Here is a 24,262-nt window from a genome sequence, read left to right as displayed (position 1 = left end):
CTTTGATCATATATCTTGCACTGGATTATAACTTTTATTGCTTGTAATTTATTGGTTGTAGATTATTTTTGTCTTTTAGTAGTGGTTTATGTTTCTTCTGCATTTCATCACGATGCCTTAAGTTTTATATAAAGCACTTTTTAGACTGCCTTTCTGAATTCCGTTACAAATCGATTTTTGCATTTCCTTGTTTTCACCTCCGTGAAAAACTCAAATGTGAAGGAGTTGTGACTTCCGGTTGCTCCATTAAGTCAAAAAAGACGCATTCGTTTAATACAAATTGTAATTAATAGTCTGTTTGCTAGGCTTTCTCTCAGAGTTGAGCTGTGGTCATCTGTGATGCCGAAGTGAGATCCTCAATATTTTCCATTTCTCAAAATACCATGTTATTATTGAATTTTATTACATTTTATTACTTTAAAATTACCCCTGACGCCTCGCGTTAAGAAAAGTGTGTTCGTTGTACAACAAAGAGGCGGCTGGTCTGGTAACACTGAGTAATCTCAAAGTCTAAATTACTATGATTTTATAATTTAGCCTCATGACCATCTGGAACCTAACAACCCTTCTTTGAAGTTTAAAGTTGGTCAGAGTGACCTGAAGCCAGAGAGAGCGCTGCAGCCGAGGGATCGTCTTTGTCATGACATGAAGCATCACAAGGCCTCTTTTTTTATTATTTTTTATGTGAAATTGCCAGCCAGGGCATGTCGACCTCGAGTATCAGGGTCAACAACAGCAACACCAAAATACAGATGACATCACATGGTCCCTGCGTTGCTTTTATGTCTTAAGATAGGACTTTTGAGTTTTACTTTACAATTCAGGGAAGAACAGTTGAAATAGGTTTGATATAGAATATGAATTCCCCATTAAAGGAACCCTGGGATTAAGAAGAGTTCGTCATCTCTCTCTGTCTCTCACTCACTCACACACACAAACACACACACACACACACACACACACACACACACACACACACACACACACACACACACACCACCCCCAGCATGATGGGACTGAAAATAAGTCAACTCCTTTCATAGTTTAATGTGGTCATTGTATTATTAGTATATTTGCAGATGAGGGTCACACTTAGTAAAAAACCCTTGTTTGTTTACTTATTTACTTTCTACATGTCAAACGTGCATCTTTGTGCCTCACGTCCCAGAGATCTCTGGAGTTACAGTTGCTGATAATGCTTTCTGCTGTTTTGGAGTAGGAGGAGAAGAAGGAGAAGAAGGAGGAGGAGGAGAGGGAGGGAGGGAGGGAGGGGGGAGGGCTCTGTGTGCGTCAGTAAGTCAAGCATGTTCCAATATCAGGCTATAATATCTGCTGCAGCCAGGCTGAGCTTGAGCATCGAAAACCTTTTTTTCTTATTGTTTCTCTTCAATGGAAACGGACCCAACAGGGATGCCGAGCAGCTGGAGGACAAGAGGTAGGATGAAGTTGTTACTTTGGGGATGCAGAGCGCACGGTGATGAATTAATTCCTGAATGCAGAGGACATGAGTAGTTCGAAAAGGTCAGTGATGCTTCATCTGTTCACCTGCCTGGAAGTTTCTCATCATGAGTCAAGATCGTTTCAGTACCACGGACAGCAACTTGGTCTTATACTTTTGAGAGGGAACTAAAAAAAAATGCGTATTTTTTTTAGTAACCTTTGTTTCATGAACATGTATATAGATGAATACTTTTCTGTATGTCACATTATGTAAAACAAGTTATTGCACATCCACAGTGCTGCTGTTGTGTTTGTACTTTAAGATTAACAGGTATACACAGTGTACGGAGCCCTGCAGTGGCCATGAAATATAATTATTCTGTAACCACAAAATATAACCTGTTCCCCTCAGTTGAATTAATCCGCAGCCACGAGACATAAGGTGTTCCTTCAGTTTAATTGTTTTGTCGTTACAAGGTTCAACTTGTCTCCTCAATGTTAATTAATTCATGGCCACAAGATAGGACATGTTCTCTCAATTAAATCAATTCATGTGAACAAGATAGAATTTGTTCTTCTATTTTTTTTTTAAATTTTTGCCACAAGACTTTTTAAGACTAAATGTAGTTAGGTTGCAGCTATGAGATATAAATTGCTCCAGGACTTTGATTAATTTGTGGCCACAAGATGTACTTCATTCCAATGCTTTGATAAATTTATAGAAACAAGTTACATCTTGTGGTCTCAAAATATTTATATTTTCTCTATGGGTTTTTACTTTCCATCTGTATGATTTTGTCCAGAATTCCGTATCCCTGGCGCTCCAAGCTCCAAGCCCATGACATCCCGTTCATCTGAAGCTCGGCTATGAGAGGAGAGAGGATGGCGGGAGCTGTGGGGAGGAACGCTTTAGGGTCATGTGTGACACTCGTGTTTGTGATTATGCTGCTGGGAGCTGACCTGAGCTGGCTGGGCCTGAGAGTGCCAGGAGGGGTTCGAGCCCAGAACAATGAGAGAAGGGTGTTAGCACATATCCCCGGTGACATCATCATAGGAGCGCTGTTCTCTGTCCACCACCAGCCACCTGCAGATAAGGTATGTTTCTACATGGATGTGTTTTTCCTCGCCCTAGGTGTTCATGATGTATACCTAACTTTGTGTTTAACATAACTCAGGTACATGAGCGAAAGTGTGGTGCCGTACGTGAGCAGTATGGTATCCAGAGGGTGGAGGCCATGATGCACACTCTGGATCGAATAAATGCAGATCCCACTATCCTCCCAAATGTCACCTTGGGCTGTGAGATCAGGTAACAAAACACTGATATTCTCATGAGCTGCCTAGAATCATAAGAATGCAGTTTAGATATTTAATCTGTTGGATTTTGAGCAGCAACTGCCTGAATTTATGTGGCATATATATATATATATATATATATATATATATATATATATATATGTATATATATATATATATATATATACATATAATATAATATAATATATATGTATGTATATTATATATATATATATATATATATATATATATATATATATAAGGGGACTACATTATCATCAGAAATGTTGCAGACTTTGCTTTCTGCTTTCTACAACGAAAATTTTGCTTGGGAACAAAAATGTACTGAGAGTAGGTTCTATTATTCTAATTGCATTTTTTTTTTAATAATGTCCCAATGTTTCACAGGACAGCAGGGCTTTACTAGTCTTCTAAAGCAGTAAAAACAGCTGTCGACCTTTAAAAAATCCAACAATTATCCAGAAAGGACTTTAGTTTACCCTCAAAATTTAGATCCTATAAGGACCTGCATGATTTGGAACCAAATAAGTCACAATCAGACAGAGACAGATGGAATGTTTAAAGAGGCTTTGATGAAATGAGCAGAGGCAGCAGGGGTGGACAGATTGGAGACTTGTAGGAGCAGAGAAACACTCGGGGAGTCTGTAGATAGCTCATGTCGGGGTAACGACAGGCAGGTGAACAATGGTTGCAAGAATTAGCCCACGAAGACTGACAGGCAACTGAGGAGTGTGGGTTTGGAACGGTGATCTAAGGCCGGGATTCCAAAACTGGGATATGGGGAGTATGCCACAAAACAAAAAATCTGAAAAACTAAAGCCCTTTTGAATCAAACTGAAGAGTCACGACTGATGAAACAACGTGACTGAGCTAGCATTAACATTAGCTCTGCTATCCTAGCCACTATCGGTGTTAAAACCATCTGCAGGTGTAAAGGGGGTGCACGGAAGTGTTTTAGGGTGTGAAGGACTGAGAACATTTGGCACCACTGATCCTAAAGCTGTCAAAGGTGGAGGAATCTTAGAAAGATCTGCATTAAAAAAGACTTGCTGTTCATGCTTGCAATCTGGACTCCTGGCAAAAGGGGACTGGAGACATTTGCCTTCAACAACAGGTTCTGATTTGTTTCCAAGTCTCTATTAATACACCACTCATATGCTGGAAGTTGAGAGTTATTAACTGTTGCAATCATTCCCTCCTGCCATGACAGCTCTGGAGTGATGCTTTTAGCTTCTGACTGTTCTCATTCAACGGCCTGTCCCTCTACTGCTGCTCAGCAAAGAAAAAAGGGAAATATGTAGCAAAAAAGAGCCAGCCATATGAAATCTCATCTTAGCGGATTTGTCTCTGCTTTGAAATGATCACTTTCTCTCAAGAGCATGAGAATCAGCATCATAAAAAGCATCTAATTATCTTCTCCAAGCTACTCTCACCTCATGACCGATGCTTGTTCAAATCCCGCTTATCAAAACAACTTGAATTGAATCTTTCTACATTAGGGACTCGTGTTGGCACTCTGCAGTGGCTCTGGAGCAGAGTATCGAATTTATTCGGGACACACTGGTTTCCAATGAGGAGGAGGAGAACCAGGGCAGGTGTACTGCAGAGGCGGGGAGCTTGCTGCTTCAGGGGAAGAAGCCCATCGTTGGATTGATCGGACCAGGATCCAGCTCTGTGGCCATCCAGGTGCAAAATCTCCTGCAGCTCTTCAACATCCCACAGATAGCCTACTCTGCCACCAGTATGGATCTCAGTGACAAGGTAAGATCAGCTAACAATACATCTTGAATTTGAGTTCAAACTTCAAACACTCACATTATATGTGGGCGGCAGGACATGCAAATATGGCTGTTAAAAAAAAAAGTTACCCGTTGGAGGTGGGATGAAAATCAACTTGAGGATATTTAATGTCTGTTTTTCCTCGCACTGCTTTATAAAGCAGTATAAACGTTTAATTGTATCCTCTCATGCTTTGATAGCAATAAATGCAAGAAAATTTGGTTATCAGAAGCCAGGTGGGACACAGTGAATGACAATCCAGAAACAGACAGCGCAGCAGCATCCAAATGAGTTCATCATGCAGTGTGAAGTACCTTAGAAGACTCAAAGACAGAAAGGATGAAACCGAGGAGGGCATTAAATTTACATTAAATAAAATAAGTAGAAACAAGCAGCTCCACAGTTAAAGAATAAAGAGGATTTACCCCTTCAATGCCTTGAAGAACTATAATGAACAACCCTGATTGAACTGAGCTGCGTCACCTGGGTGGGTGGCATAGTAACGCTGCTGGTCCACCTTGTGGGGTTCTGATCCTGGGAACACTGTGTAAAGCAGTCCAGGACCACCTGAAGGGTCTGCATGGTTCAAAATCTATAAGTGAATAGGAGATACATTAAGTCCCGAGACCATTTAATGCCTTAAATCTATCATTTGACACACAGAAATCCAGTGGAGAAATTCAAGCACTGATGCATTATGAGTGAGGACTTCAGATTGATTTCTTACTAATAAATGTACAAGCACCATTACAAGCATGCTAAAAATAAGACTGAACAGTTTGTTTCTGCAGTAGATAATGGACTACACCATCAAATCAGCCACCAGTTAATGCACACATGAAATGGGGGTTCTAATGGATGAAATGTGTACTTGGTCGACAAGCTGTCACATGAAAGTATGCCAAAAGTGCTGGCAGACTCACCGACATGTTAATTCTTTCCAATAGAGCTTGTATAAATATTTCATGAGGGTGGTGCCATCAGACATGCAACAGGCCAGAGCCATGGTGGATATTGTCAAGAGGTACAACTGGAGCTACGTGTCTGCAATACACACAGAGGGTAAGTTTGTGTGTGTGTGTGTGTTCTTAAGACGTTTTATAACCCTCTATTTAGTCTTACAGGAGTCTTGAAGTAAAAAAGGCTGAGGGACTCTGCTCTGGTTTTACCAATAAGTCATACTTTAACGGCCCACTTATGAATTCACAGGACAGACATTTTAAAGTGGCTGCACATTATATTAATGACACAAAGAGGAAATATAGCTCAAATTACCTCTGAATATTCTGTGTATTCTCTATAATCCCACTCATCACTGCCAAAGTGGAACATCTGCTCTTGACGCCGCGTGTGATGACGCTCCATCAACACTGATCACATTGTCACAGCATTTTCTCACGGTCAGAGTTCATCTGGCTTTATTGCTTTATGTTTTACTGTTCACTCTACAGAGGAATTGAGGTTACATTTACACACACAGACTCTACATAATTTTAATGTTTAACCTTTTATTACCCAAAACCATATATGTTATCAAAATAAAAGCTTAAATAAAAGTTTTAGTTTTGACTTTGCTTTTTGAATGGCTGCACAGTTTTCTTCTTTCTTTCTTTCTTTCTTTCTTTTTTTCTTTCTTTCTTTCTGTCTTTCTTCCAATCAGAAGGACACAAGAGTCTGCTGTCCTTCTCTATCCTTTAAGGCGACCTCTGCTCCCTAATGTAAACATTTTTGCCCATACAGTCGGATTATCAAAGCTTTGATAGAACCATTCTGGGAATCACTAATCCTCCATATCCAGAAACAAAATAAAATGGCATTGGCATCATTTTTGATATCCTCTTAAATATTCTATGCTGCTCTCGTTAAATTCCTGCTTCTTAGTGGCTTTGAGCCATATGTTTAAATCCTTCTTGATGAGAACACATGATGAATCCTGACGTGATCATTCTGCTCTGTTCCATCAAAATACCCAAAGTGTAGAGGATTTATGTGTTTTGCATGCCTTTAGTATTATCTCAACATACATAAAGACAATGGTAGTGTTTTTCATGTCCGGAAGGTGAAGGGAGGTTCCCACATTGATCACAAATTTGTATTGCAGGATGCTGTACAATTATTATATACACAAACTGTGTACTAAATACATGTTACCGATTGCTCACCAATAACAAGATAGCAAGGTTACAAACAAGAAATACTCCATATTTACTGCAGTGGGCTTGGAAGATATTGCTGTGGTATTGCTTATTTTTGCGGACACCAATGAAAAAAAAAAAAGTAAAAAGCTGCAGTGCTAGCAACAATTAACAGTACAGTTTAAAAACAGTGTTACTACACAAGGATGCATGCCACACATAGGAGTAAAACTCACACCTAGTAACGAAAAGGATGCTCGGAGTGGGATTACACTTTCAAAGCAACAGAAACTAGGTGACCTGATTTCCTGCAAAAACAGGGAAGCCTAACCCCCAACAGCTCCCATAACGGGGTCAACATTTCCAGATTCTCAAGTATTAAGCTGCCAATGAAGCTGTCATTTGATTGTGCATGTGTCTGTAGCCATATCAGCACGTGAGAGGAAGAAAAGCGCGCTCACAAAAAAGTTTAATTTTTAAATTCTACTGTGAAAAAAAACAAGAAAGAACGACCTCTAACTAAATGAATCTAAAGTCAACAGCTTTGCATTAAAATTGCTCTCGTAAAAGTACACTGTTTTGACTGTCTCTTCTGTTGGCTTTAACCGTGTGACAAACATTCTATTGATGTGGTTCCCTTCATAGGTAACTATGGTGAGAGCGGTATGGAGGCGTTTAAAGACATGGCGGCGAAGGAGGGAATCTGCATCGCTCACTCTGACAAGATATACAGCAACGCAGGCGAGCAGAGCTTCGATAAGCTGTTGCAGAAACTACGAGGCCACTTGCCAAAAGCGAGAGTGGTGGCCTGCTTCTGCGAGGGCATGACAGTCCGGGGAATCCTGATGGCCATGAGGCGACAACGCCTGGTAGGAGAGTTTGTGCTGGTTGGAAGGTGAGCTGTCGAGCGTTGTTGCATGTTTAACCACATTTCCACTGGTTTTTGCATTTTGTCTGGGCTCTGATCTTAACTTCCAGTTTTGGTAACTGTTAAAAGGTTATAAGAATCAACTATAAAAGATGTGCACCCCGGTTCTTATCAGTGTTACACATTAATCTTTGTCCAGACTCCTCAGATGTCCAACAGCTTCAGTCAAGAGCATCTTTCTCCTCTCAGCATCATCATCATTATCATCTTCATCCATCCATCAACACAGTGGAAGCTAAAGGTACTTTTTCATACAACATTTCTTTGTCTTGAAATTGATGTTACAGTTTGGAATGCGTGGCCTGTTCAGTGAGGTTCATACGCATATGTATGTCACTGGTGTTTGTCAGACCATCCTTCAGCCCCGAAACCCTCAAATAGGGGGTTTGAGACATACACCCTCCATAGGATGGTTGAGTACTGTTCACATTTGAACCGATATTAGTACGATACGTTTTCCTTGGGTTCCTTTAGTCTCTCTGTTATAACAAAAAATGAAATTTGTTCTTATAAAAAGTCGGAGCTGCGTAGCTGTGGCAGCAAATGCCAAACATAACCACCAGTTCCAGCTCTCTCTTCAGCTTGCAACTATACTTTTTGTTTGATCAGATGTTTATCTCAGGTTAGATGTGTTGCCATGAGCGACTTTTTGGGGAATTCACAAAATGAATATTGCAGCGAGTTCGTTTTGCAGTGTTGTCAGTGTGTTGAATCATGTAATAACAATGAGACCAATTTGCACGAGACCCAACTTTTGCTTTACGTTCTCAGGAGAAGTTGCACAATTCGTGTTAAATCAATCAGTCCTGGGTAGACAGTAATGAGATGATTCAGTTGGTACCAGAGCTGATCTGCTCCTGACGGCATATAATGATCCAAGCTTGGAAATCCATTACCTTATGAGGCAGCTAGTTTCATGAGATCACAACAACATAAGATCACACTCGTTAAGCTTCAAGTCGTGTGTGTGTGTGTGTGTGTGTGTGTGTGTGTGTGTGTGTGTGTGTGTGTGTGTGTGTGTTTTTGACCAATCAGTGTCCTTTGAGGAGATGTTGGTGTGGTTTTACTGTAGCTCTTGGTTCAAAACAACAATGGCAGCTCCTGAGGAGTGTGTAGTATAACATCAGTTATATCAGAACTGTTTCACCAAGAGAAGAGAGAAGAATGGATTTTCTCAATGGAGAAGACATTTGCTGCTCTACTTGCTTCGACGTCAGTTTTGTGATCTGACTGGCTGGAATTAGTTCCATCAACCACCTGTCCAGTAGTTTTTGAGAGCGTTTTCCTGTTTCCACGTTCTAGGTTAGGAGATGCATTAAAGAGGATACATGTTGAATCAGTAGTAATAGTGTTATATTTATACTGGCACACATCACAACAATAAACAACTGAAACTGATGATGACGATAGCGGTCATTAATAATAACCCTAAATTAGATGAATCAATATAGTGAGGGTGGTTTCCATGAAGTTTTCCACCTTTTCCAAGTTATGATCCATAGAAATATAAAATCATGGATGATAAATTGTGATTTTAACCTGGAATAATTTGAATATCCCCACAGGGAATATATACTAATAGAGTCATTTAGCTGTATAAAATATGAAAGACGATGTACAGTGAGCAGCAGAGAAAGCACGCAATTGAAAACACGAGGGGAAAAAAAATAAGCAGGAAAGAGAGGGGGGGTTTGATTTAGCAGGAGGATTCACTCTCTCCGAGAATAACATGTTTTATTTTAAGGTTTAGCTCTCTGGCTCACTCTCGTTCCCTGATGTTCTATAAATGCCTTTCCTCATTAGGAGCCACACATGTAGGCTGTCGCTCAAATCTGACAGCAGGAAACATAAAATAACCTTGAACTACATATTGCAAAACACGTTTCTGAACAATCTGTATTACCTCTCAGAGCCATCCGTGACACTGTTGTTTTCTTCTTATAGATAACCTGGGGAGATATTTGGCTTAGCAGTATTTTGAGGATAATTAGTTTTGAGACACATTGTTAAGGATGACGTTTTGTTTGTTTTTTTTTTAATTTTATGAGCATACATTCATTAGTGTGCACTGTAACATGACGTTAAGTTGCCAATTACTCTTTCATCTCTTCCTCATCAACATGTTTTTCACTTAATTGGTATGTATACATGTATTCTTAGTTAGTTAACCATGGTGGCAGCTTGTTTAACAGATCTGTGTGTGTGTGTGTGTGTGTGTGTGTGTGTGTGTGTGTGTGTGTGTGTGTGTGTGTGTATAAATCAAACACACACACACACACACACACACACACACACACACACACACACACACAAGGAGAGAGCCTGGAGGGAAGCAGATGATTGATTTTGAGTGCTTTGTTGCCAGCATTGCTTGAGGCTATTTTGAACTGTTGTATCCAAGCCTCAGTCAGCCTGCAGCTTCTTTGTATGGAAACCAACCTTGACTTAATCTCAAGAATTTTTACTGTAGTAATGAAAAAAGTCTTCCTTAGACTGTCTCATAGACAATAGACACTGTTGTTTATCAAATTTTGATGACTAACGATAATAAAATGACTACAGTGAGACTACAATGGATATGCATTTTAGGCAAATGACTAAAACGAAGTTAAAATCAGCTGCACACAAAACCTGAGACTCTCACGCTAATTATGACATAATATGATGAAAACTGCATTTGGCTTCTTCTGTTTTCTCACTGTGTGTATGTTCCAAACGAACTAGTACTCAACAACCAGTGTACTCTACAGGTTTGAACCCAAACAGCCCAGTGAGGTGTACTTTGCATTTGTGGATGTGTCAGATCATCCCAATTTGAACGAGAGAAGAAAGAAACAGAAGATGTGTGAAAACCTGGTCGGAACATGCAGAAGTCTGAACACATGATCTTCTTAGTAGAAACATATTTACTTTCTTGCTGCTTCTCCGACACATCTGCCTGGTAAACATGTTCTCACATTCGCTTGCCAAACCAGCTCATAGGAGCCATTACCATAGCTTAACCTGGTTTGGAGTGACTCATCCTGGTTCTCTTGGATTCTCCTGTATGAAATCAAACCATCCCAAAAGGGAAACACTCAAACAAGTTGACAAACTCATCAAATCATTCCATAGCAAGCAAACTATAGGTGTGAAACAACCCTTAAGACTATATTTAAAAAACAGCAGCCAAATTAAACACTAATAGACACATACGCCATCTCTGTTTTATCATTGCCCTTTTAACTAAAACCAACACTCATAATACTTAGAAGAAAAGAGAAGAGACCCTGCACACTCATGCTGTTCTCTAATTAGACTTCTTATCAGATTGCAGTTGAGTTCAGCTAGAAACGGACAAATAATCACAATAACCTGAATTGCCACAGCAAAAATAAAAATAAAAATTGTGCAACAAACTCAGAACGGTGAATGAGAAAGTCCAAAGGGCAACATAAATCTTTCATTTTTCAAATGCACATTATCCCAGTCTAAGGTTGGCGTCATTACAGAGTTGTTAAGTGTCCACAAAAGAGATTCAGTTGGAAAGTTGACCATTATTTTGTTGTGCGAGGTGAAAGGAGAGCTGTGCGCTCGTGCATATGCACTAGTGTGTGTATATGTGTGTGTGTGTGTGTATGTGTGTGTGTGTGTGTGTGTGTGTGTGTGTGTGTGTGTGTGTGTGTGTGTCTTCCAGCTTGTAGGTGGTGGTGTAGCAACACGCTGCATGCAGCATACTGCCCTCCCAGGTCAACGTGTGGGTTTCACAGCTCTCGTTCAAGAGTGATTCAAACTATCCAGAGTCAGGCCCTTCATGCTTTTCATATCCATTTCTGCCTTTTTAAAACCAATGTACCATTTCTGAGCTTGCTTCTCTAAGGATGTGTTACAAAATGATCCCCTACATCACCCGCAGAACCAAGCAGCATTAAAAAAAAAAAAAAGCCACCCACACGACAGTTGTGTAACTCCAGCTCCGTTGGCTGGTCAAAGTCTTCAAAAATGATCTTCTTCTGCTTTTTTTTTTTTTTTTTTGGTCAGAAAGACTGGAGGGCATTTCTTTGAGTGAGTGAGGTGTGTATTTTTACATGCATGCACAGGTGTAATAAACCTTCCGTCTGTGTTGATTGTAGACAAATATCCAGAGGGAGAGATACAGTAATAATAGATGGAGTGGAAAGCTTTTCTAACTGATGAGATAGCCTGCTGAGTCCAAGGCCACAATGTTTTTGAATACATATAAGATCAGATATTTCTGCAGATGCTGTTGTCTGTTGTTCTGAATGTCACGTATCTTGAAAACATACAAACTACCTGGCTAAGGAAGTTACAACGCTACAGGTCAGTATACATACACGATTAAAAGTACTTCATTGGATGTCTTCACGGGAATGTTTCTGGAATGCAGCACTTGAACACCGACTTGAGTGTTTGTAAATGTTGGGTTTTCTAATTAATTAGTCAACAGAGATCTAAGTAATGAACAGCCAGATATAAACCTATCAAAATGTGATTATGATTGTATAACATTCAATATAAAGTGTACAACACAAAGATGTATTGCGAAGGAGAATAAAACACACACCAAGCATCTCAATTCAGTCTTCCCACAGTCATCATCTGGAAGTTTAAAGTAAAAACATTTCATCCGGTTATGCGTGTGCTTTATTTTTGTCACCCTGTTTAGTCTGTTTATAGACAGCTTATAGAGTAATGAATATTTTATGTATTTATAAATATAAGGAACTTGGTCAGGTGTAGATCCAAGCGAGGTGGATCAGCAAGTCTTTATTGTGTTGCTCGTTCCTGGATCTGACTCCTGCCAGTTCCACTGTGACCAGATTAAATAGCTACCTGTGTGACTGTCTTGCTGTTGTCTGCAGCTTCACTGATGGGGCTATTGATGAGCCGAGAACTCTGGTGACCCTGTCCCTGGAGCATTGAGTCGCAGGATGTCTGGCAGTCAATCTAAACTGTGCTCAGGCTGGTCTGTCTGTTCCTGCATGTAGACTCATGAGCCCTTTAAGTTTTGCTGCTGTGATGCCTGGTGGGAGCTGCCATATTGTAGAGAGAGAAGTTATCTTTCGGTAGTTAACGGTATTGTGCCTTAGTGAGTACCTTGCATCATTTTCCCCTGTGTTAGCAATGTGGCTCATTCTTAGCTTGAGCTAAACCAGTATTGAATGTTTGTAGCTAGTAAGTTCTCCTCAACGTTTGCATTTGCTGTCTTCACTACAACTTCAAATGCGCACATGTTGTACTTTCCCACCACCCACCTACCCACCCACCCACCCATTTCTTAGGGGAAACACAGCCACGTGTTTAGCAGAGTTGGAAATTGCTGTCTTGATAAATGCTGTCTCCTCTGTATAGAATATTCCTTTCCGGACATCCCTGTGCGATATGTGGGTGCTCAGACGAGCACAGCCTCAGCACAAGTTTCAGCTTCATTACATACATATACGTATGCAATAATATGTGACGACTTAAGCATGGATTAACATGGGTTAAGCGTAAGATTAAAGTGAATTGCAAGAGATTAGAATATGGATTAAGATGAGATTAGAATTCTTCCATATTAGCCCTTTAAGGTGTGACTCTGAAGTGTCGGCAGGCATTCATGAGCTTCTTCGGTCAGTAAGCGTGAATCATGTCACACCGCGGTGCCACTGGATGTGTGCCAAAACTGGTTCTGGGATATTGCAGTAGTGCAACAGGTCCAGCGGCCACTGTCCATTGGTGTTGTGTCATACCTCCTCGTCCCAAATTTCTTTACTCCCAGTATGACTCGGTCTCTGATCCTCTGCCTGCCTCTCTATCTCTGCAGCCTGGAAGCCAGAGCTGTGAGCCTTTATCTCTTTCCAGGACCTCACTTATGGACATCACTCCCCTCCACAAACATCTCTCAGTGCTGCTTTGATCCTTGCTTCCAACCTTCCCACTGTCCAAGGGGGGGTGGGGGCTGTTGATAATCTGTGTTCCAATTAGTTGATGGTTGCAGTGGCATATGCAAGAATTTGCTTGATAGTGTGGGGGCAGTAGGGATACAGCTTCTACCAGTGTTCAAGCAGGCTTTGTGATGTGTTTCGTTCCTGAGCCGTGGAACCTGAGCCTCAGGGTGACTGTCTCGAGTCTGGCCCTTGCAGAGTTGTTTCAGATGGTTGGAGTCTTGCCTTTACATCTCCAGTGTTTCCTTCAATTGATGTTTGAGCTGCTTCGTCAGTGTGGCAGTAGGTCTCCCATTGGAGGTATGTTTCACAGACGCCGTCATCAGGCATCTTACTCATGTCTGAGGTTATTGGCCAAGCTTTGGGGGTCTAACTACAATCCTCTAGCAGAAATGAATTTTAACTATGAACATGATATACCTCTGTTTTCCTCCACCTGTCCAGTGATGGATGGGCAGACAGATATGATGTGACTGATGGCTACCAGAAGGAGGCAGCTGGTGGAATCACCATAAAGCTGAAGTCTGCGTATGTGACCTGGTTCGATGATTATTACCTCAACCTGAAGCCTGATTCCAATCTGAGGAACCCCTGGTTCCCTGAGTTCTGGCAGCACCGTTTCCAGTGCAGGTTGATGGGACACCCCCAAGAGAGCAGCTTGTACAACCGCACTTGCACTTGTGAGTACAACACAAAACATTTGCTCCCAACTGAGAGTTTTATATCTTAGTGTTTCCCATCAGTAGATTACAGTGAGATTTAGAATAGAACATTTACAGACTCAGTGTTTCCTTATGAGCAGGTGTCTGTTCTCCACAGGGAGAGAATCGCTGCGCCATCAATATGCACAAGACACCAAGATGGGCTTTGTCATAAATGCCATCTATTCCATGGCTTATGGCCTTCATGCCATGCAGCAAGTCCTCTGTCCAGGATATAAGGTGGAGTAGTGAGTGGTTTACTCATACATATCTCATTGATGAAATGTTCCTTAGCAAAGATTTGTGAGGGTGCACAGTTGATGTCAGGAGCAAGGAGTTGCTGTCTGTACAACTAAATTGGGGGTTAAATAATCCTGCCCTGTACCAACAAATATTTGCATATGAACATTTTAGGAATGAGGCCCTACGTGTAACAGAACTGATCGTGTTTGCGGTTCCCTCCAATGCCAGGGTTTGTGTGAGTCCATGCGACCCATTGATGGCCGACAGCTACTGGAGTTTTTGATGAAGACCAACTTTACTGGTGTGTCCGGGGAGGTCATTCACTTCGACCACAATGGAGACTCGCCTGGCAGGTACAAAGAAAACTAATGAAAAAAGAAGCTACATACATGCATATGCTGTTTTATACATAAATTCTGTGTGTCTCAGGTATGAAATCATGAACTTTAAGCGTGTCGGTGAGGATGAGTATGCTTACATCCACGTGGGAAGCTGGGATCAGGGCGGCTTACAGATGAATGATAAGGAAATCTGGAGTAACGACAGCGATATCATCCAGTCAGTCTGTTCTGAGCCTTGTCAGAAGGCACAGATCAAGGTAGGCACCAGCTCAAAGGTTTGTATTGTTTGATTTGAAATAGAAAGCTTAGCATGTCTTTTGAAAAACAGAAAGAAAACTCACATTTTAACCTTTTCAGTTCTCATTCATACTAAATTATCTGGCAGCTGTTTGCTGTTATATTCACTGTAACCTCAGTTTTATTCCCGACCTGCCAGGCAAGACCCACACAGCAGCTGTAACGTGAGCTCATACGTTGCCAATTTAACCAGTCTATCTAATCAGATCTCTGAGTACCTCAGCAGGGCCTGAACGACACTCTTTGTTCATGCTTTAATCACCTCCCTCTCTGGGCTTCTATAACTCCCGTGAGCACCACTGAAACACGGAGAACATTGGAGTCTACTTCCCCCTCACAAAATAAACACCCAAGAGTCTCTAACTTTAAAACCCACTCCACGCTAACTGCATGGCATGTGACAGCATGTGCAGGAATCAAAACCCAGGTCTTATGCAAAAGGTTTTAAGGATCTGCGTGTTTATATCTCCAGGCCTTATTCTCAAGTCTGCAGGTTTGTTGCTTGCTTTCCTCCACTCGGTACTCTCTCTTGCAGACCGATAAACAAATGGGAGTTATTCCCTAAATTCTACAACGCTGACAGGTAGAACGTCAAGTACATCTTTCCTGTGATCCCCTGATGAAGGTAAACTTAATTTGCTTGCCCTACAGGACAGCCAGAGTGTAAGAGTAGCTACAGTTAAGTGCCACTGGAGCTTTGTCCTTTCTGCCCTTTCACACACTCCCTGTCTGTCTCCAGGTGATCCGAAAAGGCGAGGTGAGCTGCTGTTGGACTTGCACTCCCTGCAAGGACAATGAGTTTGTGTTCGATGAGTACACGTGTCGAGCCTGTGTCCTGGGCTCTTGGCCTACAGATGACCTACGAGGTAAACTTATTTTGGGTTTTTTTCTTGGTTACATACAAATGCAAGACTTCCCAAACAGAGCAGAGGAGCTTGAATGTGGGTCAGACACCCACAAATCCCCTCACATATTATGTACCACACATAACCACAAACTGGCAAAACACCCTGCAGAACACACACTGCACACAGAGACACAAATCAACATAATGTACTGCACACACTCCAAGAGACGAAGATCCTTGCCAGGATGAAGGATTTGGCTAAAGCTGAGATTTCTTAACTTCAGAGTCAGAAAACAGTTTGAAAACCTCTCCCTGCCATTTGCAAACACGTATTGTCTCCTACAATATCCCTGTTCTTCTGTAGTTTGGAAAAAAAAAACACATAAAGCCTTTTTAGTTGTATTCTCTGAAGAAAAACTGCATTTTTTTCCCCTTTTATTTATGTTTTTCTCTCTGATCCCTTTTTCTCCTTATACATCCCTTTAATGTGAGTTTCTGAGTACAATGATGCTTTTATGGGCACAAAGACAGTAAAGATCAATCTGTAACTACACAGCTAATTTGCATCACCTCTCATAACCTTGAAAAGACTGACAACTGCGTACAGAACAGATACGTCTGTTGTTCGCATTAATGGTCCCGCAGGCTGCATTCACATAAAAGCTATGAGGCAAACACGTGCACTTCCTGAACCCTAATGGAACATTTCTTCACCCTTCTTCATGCTATCCTCAGGTTGTGAGCCAATCCCGGTGCAGTATGTTCGTTGGGGGGATCCAGAGCCCATCGCTGCGGTGGTCTTTGCCTGTCTGGGGCTCATGGCTACACTTTTTGTTACATCCGTCTTCATCAAGTAATTAGACCTTGCAGTCGCACCGCTAGCTCAATAACTAGACACCATGACAGTGTTTTTCTCAAGAATAGTTTTAATGTGCACAATGTTATAAAATACAAATTGATCTACATGGTATATTTCTTAAAGAAAATATGATTCAGCCAATAAACCAAAAACAAACCATCTTACAATCAGAGGCAAAATCTTATTGAAACCAATGCGACATAGTTAGGAATATTTATTGCTGGCCCAAACAATGTCTCAGAAGTTACATTACTCTAGATGTAATTTGATTTGTCTGTAGATTTTGGGACACTCCTGTGGTCAAGTCCTCCAGTCGTGAGCTCTGCTACATCATCCTGGCAGGAATATGTCTGGGCTACTTGTGCACTTTCAGCCTCATCGCCAAGCCCCACATCGTCTACTGCTACCTTCAGAGGCTCGGAATAGGCCTGTCCCCCGCCATGAGCTACTCTGCTCTGGTGACCAAGGTACTTTCCTTTCTTGTTTTGTGGCTTGGAGGGCGAGCAACAAATGTTCACAAGTTTAGTAGTATTTGTTAGTTTAATGTTTCACTTCTTGTGAGAGTTTAATGAGCCCTGTCACTGTGGTTAAAGTATCTCACTGTTTTAAAGCCATTTTAGTGCCTCATTATCTGAGGAGCGAGTTAGCGAGGATTTTAGATCGTCACAGCCAAACAGACATTTCCAGAGCTTGCTGTTGTGGTTAATGTGAGTCCCTGTGGTTTCATCCTCCCTATTTGCAATCCATGTTAGTGGATTTTAGCAGAGATAGAGGCATATTTATGGATAAGGGCGTAGGGGAGGTATGTTGGAGATCAAGCTGTTGTATGTGGGCTGAGGTTTTTGTTTAAGATCACGGAACTGAAAGGGGGATTATTGTAATGAATCAGTGCAAGCAGCATTAACCACAATTCACATAAGTGAAGCCTGCATAACCATTGATCTATTTTTGATCCAGACCAACCGTATAGCACGGATTTTGGCAGGCAGCAAGAAGAAGATCTGCACCAAGAAACCACGCTTTATGTCCGCCTGCGCACAATTGGTCATTGCCTTCCTACTCATACTGCTGCAGCTGGGGATTATTGTGGCACTTCTTATCATAGAGCCACCTCAGGTGTGTGTATTTATTACAATGTGGAAGATAATCATTTAAATTTATGTATAAGCTGAGCAACCTTGCCTGTCTCTGTCCTCAGGTGATCTATGACTACCCCAGCATCAGTGAAGTACACTTGATCTGTAACCTGACGACTCTGGGGGTGGTGGCGCCCCTGGGCTACAATGGCCTGCTTATCCTTAGCTGTACCTTCTACGCCTTTAAGGTACTTCAGAGTAGTTAATCATACACTTCTGTCCCATTACACTCCTCCATAACGTTTATATTTGTTTTTCTTAGCATCTTTCTATCCTCACATTTCTTTTGCATTTTATCCTCCTCTGTCTGTTTCAGCCTGTCTTGATTATATTCTTCATTTCCTCCCGCAGACTCGCAATGTTCCTGCAAATTTTAATGAGGCCAAGTACATTGCCTTCACCATGTACACCACCTGCATCATCTGGCTGGCCTTTGTTCCGATTTACTTCGGCTCAAACTACAAGATCATAACAATGTGCTTCAGTGTCAGCCTCAGTGCTACAGTGGCTCTTTGCTGCATGTTTGTCCCGAAGGTAAGAATTAGAAACGTGTACTCTCAAGCTCTTTTTCAAATATTTTTTTTTTTAACAGAGAATAATTATTTGTTTATTCACATGATCAGGTGTACATCATGCTCATCAAGCCCGAAAAAAATGTCCGCAGCGCATTTACAACATCCACTGTGGTGCGTATGCATGTTGGTGATGCCAAGAAAGCTGCCAAGGCTGGTAAATCATCCAGCAGCATGGCCAACTTGTTTCGACGCCGCGGCTCCACGCACGACAACATCAGGTACCTGGGCCCACGCATACACACACATTGTAATAGCTTTAACGATAAGAGGAAACACTTACATAGGTACAGGTCACTCTAGAAATGATAAACACATTTTCCCCCAAATATCAATTGTTTGAAAATATGAAATAAAATGGTCAAAATTCCATGGAGACCCAATCTTATTAGTTCTCAGTGTTCATTCCTTTACTTCAACTGAATGATTCATTGAGATAATTATTACTTTGAAATTTGTTCTCTTTTAGCTTTCTAATCTAATATAAAAGCTTCTCCTCAGATGATTTGTTTGATAAACTTGATAACTTAAAAAGCTCGAGCACAATTACATGATTGGGAATAAACCTGTTTGTGCTCGACACATAATTCTATTTATTCAGCAGTATGCTTGTGGTTTATGATGTAATCATTATAATTTAATTCTTGAATAAGACTCTAGGATACAAAAATGAAAAGTTCTTGCAAAAAGAAATAAGCTCCATGGAAGTATAAGAAATAGTACAATCTAGACCCACGATTCCCAACCTGGGGTACTTGTACATCAGGTGGTACGTCAAAAAATCTAAAGTATCCTATCAAACTTCTCCACGAAAAGTAATTTTCCCACTCATATTTGGCAAAGACCTGCTTCCTCTTTTCTCTAATGGACTCTGACCCGGATTCATTTTACTCAACAGGCCTAAAGGAAGTAAGTAGTAGCCAGTAATCCTACCCCCCCCCCCCCCGAAAAAGGTCCTTTAGCACCCAGTACGTAACTTAGCTTGCGCAGTCATGTGTTAATGTTTGAAAGTACTTTGCTTCATGTCTCTGTGCTGCACAGACGACACAATTCATCAGCCAATACCGACTGTTGAAACAATCCTCTCCATCGTGCCTCTCGCACCATGCCTTATGCTAACCCTAGCGAAACACTCTGTTGAAGCAGAGAGTTGAAGTGTCGTATTTGTGTTGTTTTGATCATGTGTCGACATGTAGAGAGGAAAGCTGATGATATATAGGAAGGTAATTATCCCCATAAACTGTCTTGGAAACAAGCGCAACAAGTTGGATATGAAGCCAAGAAAAACTGCTCCACGAGCTGAGAAAAGGGCTAGCTCATTTGGGTTAAGTGCTCCCAGGGGACTCCGAATGTCTCTAATGATTTCTCTTTCCAGGGAAGATAAAGGAACGTGGAGGAACATATGAAATTACACAAAAATCTAAATATAGAGTGGGGGATGGTAAAAATACTGACATGAAGACATAGAACATATACCTTCTATTCTGTATGTTATTTGTATTCATACTTAATACATGTACTGGACTTGCACAATGAGTCTGTCATATTATAATCAGAATTAACCCATTTTCAGGCCAAATGAAAAGCATATCTTACCTGTTCATATGTTTTACAGTTCCAATGGGAAGTCAGTGACATGGGAGCAGAACGAACGCAGCTACAGGCCAAACCTGTGGAAGAGGATGTCATTCCATGTCAAGAAGAAGGACCCAGTAGAAGCCAACCAGACGGCCATCATCAAGCCCTTCTCTAAGGGAGGAGACACATCTGTGGGCTCTGGTGACACAGAGCCACAGGTGGCTCCACCATTCACCTGCTCCCCCTCTCAATCCCCCCTCCCTGCCATCAGCCACCATCCGGCGAAGATGAGGGGCTTCCAGGGAGGAGACGAGGGAGAAGAGGCTCAAGATTTACCCACCTATGCTGGGGTCAGGAGAAGTGGCGGGGACAACAACCCGGGTGTTGGAATGCTGGATGTTGGGGATATTAGCGTCATTGGTGTGGGTGACATCGGCTTGGGGATGCTTGGTGGACAATCTCAGGGGACCACTATCATGGACCAAATCAGCTGTGTGGTTAACAGTTTCACTGCCAACATCAGTGAGCTCAACACCATGATGCTGCCAGGAGGAGGCACTGTCAACTCCTCCTCCACCAATGCCCTGCCTGCAGCCGTTGATGCCGCCAACGCCACCGCCTGCACACCACAGTACCTCGCATCCAGGGGCAGACACTCCACTGTCACCACCTATGCGGAGGTTTCTAATTTCTGTGAGAATCGAGCAGCAGGTAAGATATACGAGCATCTGGCTGGGACTTGCGTGAGTAGCAGACGAGCAAAGGATATGGAGGAGCTGGCAGCTCTGACGCCTCCATCTCCTTTTAGAGACTCATCCCTGAGCTCCACAGGTAGCTCACCTTCCTCCCCGGCCTCCGAGGCCGAATACGATCAGCTGTTACTGAGACACTTCAGTCAGAGCTCATCCTCTCTCTAAACGTGCTCGCTCTCTACCTTGTTGAAAACCTAAAACGCTTCAGATTGGACCAAACTCTTTGATGCCTTTCAACAGCTGGATATAATGAATGTTTAAGCAGTTTTTATGTGGACGTTTTAATTTTCTGATGGCTTTGAATGCACCTACATACCTCCAGTGAGGACTGAAGAGAACAGCCAGAGGATCACTAACCTGTGGCCAGACTGCAAATAATAAATGCTGAATTCAAGCTGAGCAACGTCAATACTTCAGAAAATAAATACGGGCATTTTAAAGACTTCACCATGTTACAAAGAGACATTGACTCAGTTTCCAATGAAAAAAAATGTAAAAAGTTCTGGAAATAAATTACAATTTTCATTTCATTATATTCAACAACAGATGAGGTATAATTACCAAATATTTATGTTCACTGTTTTTATTTTTCTTCATCTTTTTTGGCTTGTATTAAAATCTCAAATTGATTGTTTTAGGTTACAGAGATTATTACAACATTTATAGTCGTTTTTCATTTGTATATTTGCTCATGCTATACTGTTCTGTTATTTTTAGATGTGACATTGTATTACTGAGGCGTCCATCCTGAAGAAAAACTGCTCCAATTAACTGCCCTGTAATCAAAAGGTTAAACCCCAACACGTTTTTCTGCTTTCAGATTTATTTTTCAGTCAAGGAGGACACGATAGTGTTTTTAGATTCATGGCGCTGATGGAGAAAATGCTGCATTTTGTAAATCAGGAAGCAGTTGTTGTTTTTTTCTGTGTGGGGAGTTCTCCATCAGCTTCCCTTTTCTTGGTAAGAAACCATTTACTGAGAACAAAGAAAAGCCTTTGTGAGAGGAGAGGAGAGGCGAGGCACAAGACCGTGAGATGACATCGTAAGGTGTCTTACACACAAAGAGCTTATGGACAACTTATCATCTTTGCTGCTGTTCTCTCAGTGTGACTTCGCTGCATGTATAACAACCTCGTACAATTTGACGTGGACCAAAACAATTTTCCACCTCAGGATGTGTTCTGAACCAAAATACGTATTCCTCTATTAGCCGACTGGCATTTATTGGCTACATTTAGTTTCTTTTCTTTCTTTTTTTTTTTCAGTTTGCATGATGTCGAGATTTGTTTCGACTTTCTTCGAATGTTATGAATGACTTTTTGATATCGTACGTGTCCAAGCGATAAAGATAAACCGATACAGTAGCAAAGTAAAGATATTAAGTGTTTTTAAGATTAAATGTTGTTAGAGACGCAAACTGAATGTGTTGCAGACGACTATTGCAAAAGAAGTTCTTTTTTTTTTAAGTCCTACTTTTAAACTCGGATATGTGCCAACGTCTCGCCGCAGTCAAGAGGGTTACACGGCGTTGCAAGGTTGACATACAATGAGAACTCTGCTGTGAGCTCATAAGGATGCTAATCTCAATAGCCTTCAGGGATTATAAGGATTGTGTTTTCTATAATGTTCTTTGACATTCTGACTACTGTATGTTTGACCTTTTTACTCATTCTGGGACATTACTTCGATGAATATTCTTTCCTTTCTATCTGCATTTTTGGCCTCTCTGAGCTCACGAGCTAGCAGCTTTTTGACTTACGTTACTGATGGTGTTCAACTAGTTTGTGTCCGTTAATCAGTTTCCGTTTGGGTTCTTATTTTTGCTGCATGTTTAAGCAGACATGACTGCTTTCATGTTCGTTGAAATGTGCAATATTTTACTGGGATTTCAAGGTTGAAATCACAATTGATTGTTGCCATATTTGCATGCAGGATAGTGCCAACTGAAACTTCTCATACTACACTTTTTGCCTATAATCCCAAGACTTTTGTCTGTCATTATTAGCCTTTTCAAATAGCCTGAATTTGCGATTTAGACTTGCGCTGCTTTAAATATTTACATTTCTAATTCTTTGTAAATGTTCCATTCATCACAGTTGCAGTAATACTTCACCTCTGTGATTATAAAATAATGCAGTTTGTAAAAGTATCAAGCAATTAACCATAACTGTATACGTATACTGCGCATATTCACTTTTTCTGGGGAAAAAAATCAAATAAAATAAAGCATAATTTACATTGTGTTTTCAGGAGTCGAGCGTTATTTTAACGCTCAGATCTGGATCGTGTGTGGTGTTATTTTTACTCTTCCTATTAGTTGATGTTACATGTGGACCTTTTCTAAATAAGACGATAACTGTGTCAAATCACTGTGCGATAATTAACAAACCTGCCGAGAAATAGGGTTTCTAGGGCACTCTTTATTAAATAAGATGTGATATAATTTCCGATGCCATAATTTGTAGACCAAAATTATTCACAAGATGGTGGGCAACATTTATGAGTCCGGCGAGAGAACAAGACCATACTGGACTGAGGTGTTGTTTATTTTTGAAGTCAAACAGTAGAATATGTTATTAATTAACTCTCACTGGTGAAGGAAGGATATAGATTGGAGGATTTGAATATTAGAGACCCAAAATGAGCATAAAGTCTTTCACCGTATTGCTTTTTGTTGAGCTTTTATGAAGAGCTTATTTTGTTGGGAGAAATTAGCATCCTGGGAATGGAGACATCTGAGGATTGTACTCATGAACATATTTAAACAATAAAACCTCATTCAAGCATCAGTATCTGGGACCTGAAGGCAGGAACGTGTATATTTACAGTCGTCCTCATAACTAATTCCACAAACATCTCTTTTTATTGAAGGCCATAGAAAACCAGACCAGCTTCATGGTCTTTGCTGTTATCTTTGAATATATGAGGCAGAATGAGAGATCTGGCTATGCGGTACATGTCCAACAATGGTTTCCCGCACCTAAAGCACACTTTTATACATCCGAGGGCACTTGAAATGAAGCAGATCAAATGTACTGTCTTGCCAGTGGCATTTTTCCCAAGCTTGCCTTCCTACGTTGGAGGCCTTGTTGCAAAACCTGGTTTCAATTAACAATGACTCCCAGAATGGAGAGACCAAGATGGAACCGTCTTAACCACAGTGTCTGCTTACTCCACTATTTAGAATTAAGAGTCAAAGTTGCTCCCTTGCTTGTGTTTTGAGTGAATTACCGAGTTGAATGCCAACACCCCTTCACTCAACACATGAGAAGAAAGCAACAATTCACTTTTCACTCCAACTACGCATTATCAAAGACTCCTGGAGTAAAATGTGACTGATGCAGTGGAAAGGAACTTCCCTTAAAGAACAGGAACTGCAGCGCCTTCCCTGCAGACAGTGCACTCCAACG

General features: G+C 41.2%; 1 protein-coding gene across 2 annotated transcripts; it reads left to right on the top strand.

Moving 5' to 3' along the window:
• The first annotated feature begins 1,337 nt into the window (after positions 1 to 1,337).
• grm5a (glutamate receptor, metabotropic 5a) lies at positions 1,338 to 23,084 on the top strand. Of its 2 annotated transcripts, none has more exons than XM_086227113.1 (18): positions 1,338 to 1,435; positions 2,244 to 2,535; positions 2,616 to 2,749; positions 4,257 to 4,518; positions 5,484 to 5,598; positions 7,317 to 7,566; positions 13,971 to 14,206; positions 14,346 to 14,467; positions 14,699 to 14,823; positions 14,900 to 15,068; positions 15,848 to 15,974; positions 16,691 to 16,808; positions 17,095 to 17,281; positions 17,772 to 17,930; positions 18,013 to 18,138; positions 18,302 to 18,484; positions 18,574 to 18,743; positions 20,138 to 23,084. In XM_086227113.1, the coding sequence occupies exons 2-18, from the start codon at positions 2,308 to 2,310 to the stop codon at positions 21,015 to 21,017; spliced, it is 3,591 nt and encodes a 1,196-aa protein (XP_086083239.1). In that variant the 5' UTR covers positions 1,338 to 1,435; positions 2,244 to 2,307; the 3' UTR covers positions 21,018 to 23,084. The 2 variants fall into 2 exon arrangements, with proteins under 2 accessions (XP_086083239.1, XP_086083240.1); XM_086227114.1 differs by having other exon boundaries at positions 1,386 to 1,521.
• Positions 23,085 to 24,262: the final 1,178 nt, after the last annotated feature.

Source organism: Aulostomus chinensis, chromosome 15 (genome assembly GCF_037954235.1).
Source record: "Aulostomus chinensis isolate RoL2024-O1b breed Wild chromosome 15, RoL_Achi_v1.0, whole genome shotgun sequence".
Classification (NCBI taxonomy): domain Eukaryota; kingdom Metazoa; phylum Chordata; class Actinopteri; order Syngnathiformes; family Aulostomidae; genus Aulostomus; species Aulostomus chinensis.
The sequence above is the reverse complement of the archived record's forward strand: the minus strand, read 5'-3'. Positions and strand labels throughout refer to the sequence as shown.

Excerpts from the sequence above, each read along its gene's own strand:
- grm5a (XM_086227113.1), top strand. The coding sequence starts at position 2,308 with ATGAGAGGAGAGAGGATGGCGGGAGCTGTGGGGAGGAACGCTTTAGGG. Across the intron at positions 2,536-2,615 it reads ACCAGCCACCTGCAGATAAG|GTACATGAGCGAAAGTGTGG; the intron begins GTATGTTTCTAC and ends AACATAACTCAG. Across the intron at positions 18,139-18,301 it reads GTACCTTCTACGCCTTTAAG|ACTCGCAATGTTCCTGCAAA; the intron begins GTACTTCAGAGT and ends TTCCTCCCGCAG.